Below are 6,038 nucleotides of genomic sequence, written 5' to 3'. Positions count from 1 at the left end.
GAAAATGCATCTTCCAATTCCCCTGAATATTGAAGATACGAGAAAACAAGGGCAGCAGCAACACATCAATAATGGATCATCGTATGGGCTGTCTCCGTGGCGGTGGTGATGGTGGTGGTGACCCATAATCTTCTTTTTTTAACCTAGTTTTAACGAAATTAACAAACACCCATTACTCCATTTTTCATTCTAAAAATACTCTCTTCATTGAATTACATTTTACATGCTCAAACAGCAAGAAATAATCAAAATCCATCAAGAAATAAAGGGAATGCAGATCGAACCTGGTAAAGGTTACGGCCAATTGAAACACCTTCTTCAATCTACAGACGAAAAATCTTCTCACAATTGAAATAAAAAGCTGTACCTATCGATGGATAATTGTTTTCTCTTGAAAATAAACTGTAATTATTACTGGAGATAAGCTGAATAAGGAGTCTTTTAAGCTATAATGGTGGTCTATGGAAAACAAAATTATTTGTATTTATATCGGGTAAGAGTTTATCCAAGTAAGACGTCCACGGGAGTTCCACCTCAGCTCATGGGCCTAACCGCGTCTCTTTACCTTAAGCGTGTCATATACTTATTTTTTTAATTATTATGTATTAAAAAAGTAAAGTTCAAATATTTAAAATTAAAATATTTTTTTATTATGGAGTCTGCTGAATTTGGTGTATCAAGTATTTTAGTATGTGGAATGGTCGTCTATTGTATGCTCTAATTTTTTTAAATATTAGGTGAACTTGCAACCAAATTTGGAATTAATAAGAAAATAAATGAGTCTAAGACAATTTATAATGGTGTTAATTACTAAATTTTGCATAAAAAATGGATGTACTATTACAAGAAACAGAAATATGACTTAAGGAAGAAGAAAATAAAAATATGAAGTTTCCATGTCCTTGTTTATGTCTCATTAAAGACAACATATGGTGATTGGCGTTGTTACAACCTGAAATGATAGATTCCAATATTTAATTTGCCTTCGATAATTTTATAAAAAAAATTGGACAAAAAAATGGAGGATTTAAAAAAATTTGCAACATGTGAAACCATAATGAACAAATAATTTTTATTTAACTGCTTGGATTTTGTTTGAGTGTTCATTGGATTTTTATGTAATTAACATTTTCAGTTCCTGAAATTTTCAATTGTTTTTCTTCAGAAAACGACTGTGCTCTTCAATTAAAACTAAATTATATCAGGTATTAATAGTTTTATCATGCCTTCATTGATAAATTTCTGAGTTGCAGCCTGACAGATTTAATAACATACAATTTTTATCATTTAAGATTTCATTGCCCTTTTCAGTTTTCCGTCAGACTTAGATAAACAACATATCCTTGTTTATTGCATACAACGTATTAGATTAGGTCTATCAAGATGCAAAAACTAAAGAACCGTCAAAACCAAAAAATGAAAAAACAATGGGATCTTTACCCTAGTCGGAGGAAAATTTACCAAACATTTAAGTCTGTAATAGTTGGTCGCCTTGACGATGATTTGTGCGTATATAGACTTCGAGAAGTGTTTTGTTCCATCAACAAAACGCCGAAGCACAGACAGGACTCAAAAAGTTTCCATGCAACACATAATGAGACCAAAGATGATGATTTCCAGTACAATCCAGCAAACAACTATGCAATGTAAGAGAACTCAATACTCACGTCATCACTGCATTTCAATTTGCTTGGTGTAAAATCTTCCTATTCGCAAGTTTCTGAGTTTACCAGAACAGTCCCATAGATGGTTTCATTGAAAATGGAGGAAGTCAAATTAACAATGTGACTTCCAAATTGAAAGAGCAATTAAACATTTAAGAATCCCGCTGCTCTCTCAGCTGTTAGCCGCCCTGCTACTAGTCTTTCCATAGAGCACCACTCTCAAATCACACATGGGAAATAGCTAGGGGTCAGCGTGAAAGAATCTCGCTGAAAGACTAGCGCAAGTACAATATGTAAACCCCAGGATAAATTATTAAATTATATCCAGAGCATGACGAGACATACAATGTCATTCTTCGTTTCATTGCCTAATCAGTTAGCTGTAATCTAAAGTCACATCCACCGCTTCTATCTACTAACCTCTCATTCACAAAGGCCTTTTTTTTGTACATACAACACATCACATAACACAACATAAAGATTGATTCATGGATATGCAACTTTAGGTTCAGTCAGAAATTCACCTTGATACTAAGTGAAATTTATCTATTCTCGCTTATCTTCCTCGAGATCTTCTCCTAGCCCCTTCCTTTCTAGTTTAGTCGCAATATCCACACTGCTCGTCAATGAGATACCTTCTTCATCAAATTCATCTCCCATCTCCTCTGAATATGCATACCTGTATTGACAACGCCAATAAGATTAGCAACTGCATATTGCTGTGGCGGTTTCCCCCTTCTTTTTTGGTCTACCGTTTGAAGAATACAGCAATTAACATAATGTGGTTGTTTACCATTTTGTACTCTTGAAATAATGAACTAAATTCAATAGAAGAATATAAAATTGATCATGAACTCTTTTAAGTTGCTATCCAATAAGCTACCTCCCAAACTTGGACAGTAAAACAATAACCACATATTGACTAATTATCTTGTCATGTCATATCTACATAAAGAGTAGCTATATTCCTTTGACGTGCAGTAAAATGCAGAAGTAAAAAGTTTGAAATAAATAAGGCCAGAAACAAAAAGGAAATGCCAGAAAAAAACTTAAAATAAGTAAGCAAGGATGTCAAAGTAAAAAAAAAAAAAGATCCTTTAAGCATCACCTTGCAAGTGCAGCTTAATTTAGGAGAGGTATAATTTGCTTTGACAATAAATAGAAGTCTTAATCAACAATTATTTTGAATTTGCCTTCATGAGTTCATGTGTATTCGTATGGTTTTTATGGGACCACCAAAAACTCTACTAAGAATTAAACAAAGGCTAGCCGCAGCCCTCTTCATCTCATCAAATACGGAAACACCATCCAACCAGTTTTTTGACTTAGAGATCTATAAGTTAGAGGCATTATACGTTTCTCCAAATTCACCATTAGAAGGAGCTAAATCGTCTTTCAGATGCAATAACAAATACCATAACTGTTTTACACTAAAAAAACATGCATGAATAAAGTAGGTATTGGGGGACTCATGGGTTAGTATAAAAAAAATAATTCTTGCACTCCAATCATCATGGAGAAAATAATAAGGTTCTGATGAACTACAAGGAAGAAAAAGTACAAGAATCAAAAGACAAGTGAGAAGATGATGCAAGAGCAAATACCTAGTAGGGTTACTTGAAGGAGCCCAGAGGAGACATATCACCCCCAACAGACAGTACGCAAGTAACATCCAAAAAGCAGGAATGATCCAAGCAGCTTGCCATAGCTCACTTAGCGGGTCAGTTGCGTTGAAGTATAGCTAAGCAAACACAGTTCAGAGGAGGATCAATATTCTTTAAATAGAATAACAATTACAAATGAAACACCCGTTCTATCTTCGCGGGTGAGTTCCATTTTAGTATATCTAAGCAAACACAATCCCGAGGAGGATCAATATCCTTCGAATAGAATAAAAATTACAAATGAAGCAGATATCTGTTATTGCACAGCAAGGAATGGTTAATTCTTAAAACATAGTTGGTAACAGAATAAGAAAAATGTATTACCTCAAAGCCGATCCAAGCAATGGAGAGCAGAACAGTAACTGCAAGACAATTGGTAAACTTGCGGTACAGATCCAGTTTAGCTAAATTTCTCCGCATCTGCAAGCGATAGATGAATGGAGAAGTGAAAAGACCTCTTCAGATTATTTATAAAGAAACATTAATAAAAGGAAATACCATTAGATGCATCCACCTACATGCTACATTAATCACATCACTACATGCATACACTTTGCACACATCTAGAAAAGGTTCCAAGTTTATGATTACCTGAAGCTTCTCTAAAGTTTTTGATAGAGATGAGAAAATCCAGACAATAAAGCATGAATCTAGGAAGGCAACAGGAAGCACAAAAAACAACTCTGTTTTCTTCGACAAATCATTGATATTTCCCAGATGTTCAACGAGCTCAAGTGACTCTGATGCAATAAAATAAGCCAGACCAAGAAAAAGCACTTTTGATTGTATGCCACCAAGTGTTGGCTTCACCACACCAAAGCCCATGGAGACAACCAGAAGGAGCAGACGAGATAAAGTTTTTTTCACAGTGCTAAAGGTGACTGCCCACAATGTAACACCCATCGGCCTTGTTCCAGTTGAATTAAAATTAGCATATTCATAATACCATATAGCCATTTCACACATTCCAAGCGCAATAACTGCTGTGATGTGGTAGTGCAGTTGAATAACATCCTTCCAGAATTGAACAAACCTCAGGAACCAGATCGCTCCTAGTACAAGATAAGCCAAAGACATGAAACCATAAAACGACATCAGGGGAGTCATCTTTCCAGGTAAATAACCATTAGGATTCTTCCACACAGTCCTTCCCTGAATCAAGGTACCCTTAAGTTCTGGATTACAGAACATGAAGTAAAGGTAGTACATCCCAGTACTATTTATTTCAATAGTTTCAGGCTTCATTTTTGCTTCTACATTAGTTCCCGCAAATGATGTTTGAATACGTTTCGGCCATTCTTGATTATCTTTCCCTTTCCGAATAATTACCTCTCCTAGAGTACAGGACCCAGCCTGAGCAAGCTCAGGACTACAGCAAATCGCATTAGTTTTTAAAAACGCTCCTCCGATACTTTCTCTATCTTTCACCTCGAAAATAATGGCTTCCACTAATCCAGTGCTCTGCTGCATTTTATTCTGCTTACTAGCATCCTCTGTCGTTCTAACAAAACTTACATCCTCAAATCTGTAATCCAGAAATAACAATATGCAAACTTAAAAAAATCGACGAAAAAATCCCTATGATTTAGCAATTATAGCAGCATTTGATCATACTAACTATTCTTAACCTAACCGATAAACCTCAAATTCAAGTAATTAAAGTTCAAATTACCTCACAAGCACTATCATCAGTAATTATCATTAAAATGAATAACAGCTATTTTTTTTATTTACTTAATTAAGTAACACTGAACTACTAAAATTAATAAAAAATAGAAAACTAAGACAATTTTATTAAGACAAAGATACCTAATGAAGGATTTTCCTTGAAGAGGCTTATCAGATGAAGAAGAAGAGGATTCGTGAAGTGTTGAAGCGTAGAGACCTTCACTTCCACCATGGAAAAAGAAAGCATTTGATTTTGGTATAAACCCTTCGTTATTGTACTCGTGAATTGAAGCGGTTACAGGTTTGATTGTGCATAATATAAATAATAATAATAAGCCTATTATCGAGTAGTTAATGATTTCCCAGTGTTTCATCTCCGATTTTTGTTTATGATTCTGGCTTTGCTCTCTTCTTCGTTTTACAGTTGCAGTTCTGATCGGTGAAGACGAGTCTCCATTTGGGGAAAAACCAAACCGGGCCTAAATCCAACTGAACCAAACCGAAATTATAACAATGGTTTACTTTTTCGGTTTGGTTTGATTTTTTTTTTTTAAAGTTATTTTCTCCGATTTTCAGTTTTCAGTTTTTGATTCTGTTTGAAAATTCTGTAAGCAACAAAAATTAAAAACCATAAATCCAATAAAATATTAATTTACATACCTACATATTAAACATGTAGGTGGCCACAGTTCATAATTCGGGAGTTTTGATTTGGAACCGTCGGGTTACTGTTTAAAAAAATGGTACCGCCCGGAACTGTCTAAGTGACAGTTCCATGCCGGTTTGAAATCACATATTTTCGGTTCCGGTTCCAGGTTCTAGGCGGTTCAAAAAAATTGAAAGTAAAATTAAAATTTAATTTTTAAAAAATATAATTTAAAAATAAAATAACACATGAAGATAATATTGAAAAAATAATAAAATAAAACAAAACAAAATATAAATATAAATATTATGTTAAACAACAAAATTAACTAAAACAAATATAATATATATATATAAATTAATTAATTTTTTATTAACGGGTTCGACCTTTGAACCG

General features: G+C 34.1%; 1 protein-coding gene across 1 annotated transcript; it reads right to left on the bottom strand.

The window, feature by feature from the left end:
• Nucleotides 1-281: 281 nt before the first annotated feature.
• On the bottom strand, nt 282-5,479 carry LOC126665272 (uncharacterized). The gene is made up of 5 exons (XM_050358017.2): nt 5,138-5,479; nt 3,920-4,853; nt 3,653-3,748; nt 3,269-3,405; nt 282-2,343 (listed from the first exon to the last, which is right to left on the bottom strand). The coding sequence occupies exons 1-5, from the start codon at nt 5,368-5,370 to the stop codon at nt 2,211-2,213; spliced, it is 1,533 nt and encodes a 510-aa protein (XP_050213974.1). The 5' UTR covers nt 5,371-5,479; the 3' UTR covers nt 282-2,210.
• Between the last annotated feature and the right edge of the window lie 559 nt (nt 5,480-6,038).

The sequence above is a fragment of the Mercurialis annua genome, linkage group LG1-X (assembly GCF_937616625.2).
Source record: "Mercurialis annua linkage group LG1-X, ddMerAnnu1.2, whole genome shotgun sequence".
In the NCBI taxonomy this organism is placed as follows: Eukaryota; Viridiplantae; Streptophyta; class Magnoliopsida; order Malpighiales; family Euphorbiaceae; genus Mercurialis; species Mercurialis annua.
The sequence above is the reverse complement of the archived record's forward strand: the minus strand, read 5'-3'. Positions and strand labels throughout refer to the sequence as shown.

What these genes read in the sequence shown, in the direction of transcription:
- LOC126665272 (XM_050358017.2), bottom strand. Translation starts at nt 5,370, where the DNA reads ATGAAACACTGGGAAATCATTAACTACTCGATAATAGGCTTATTATTA. An exon ending in CAAGGAAAATCCTTCATTAG is followed by an intron (nt 4,854 to 5,137) that starts GTATCTTTGTCT and finishes TCTGGATTACAG; the next exon opens with ATTTGAGGATGTAAGTTTTG. An exon ending in TTGCTTGGATCGGCTTTGAG is followed by an intron (nt 3,406 to 3,652) that starts GTAATACATTTT and finishes GTGTTTGCTTAG; the next exon opens with CTATACTTCAACGCAACTGA.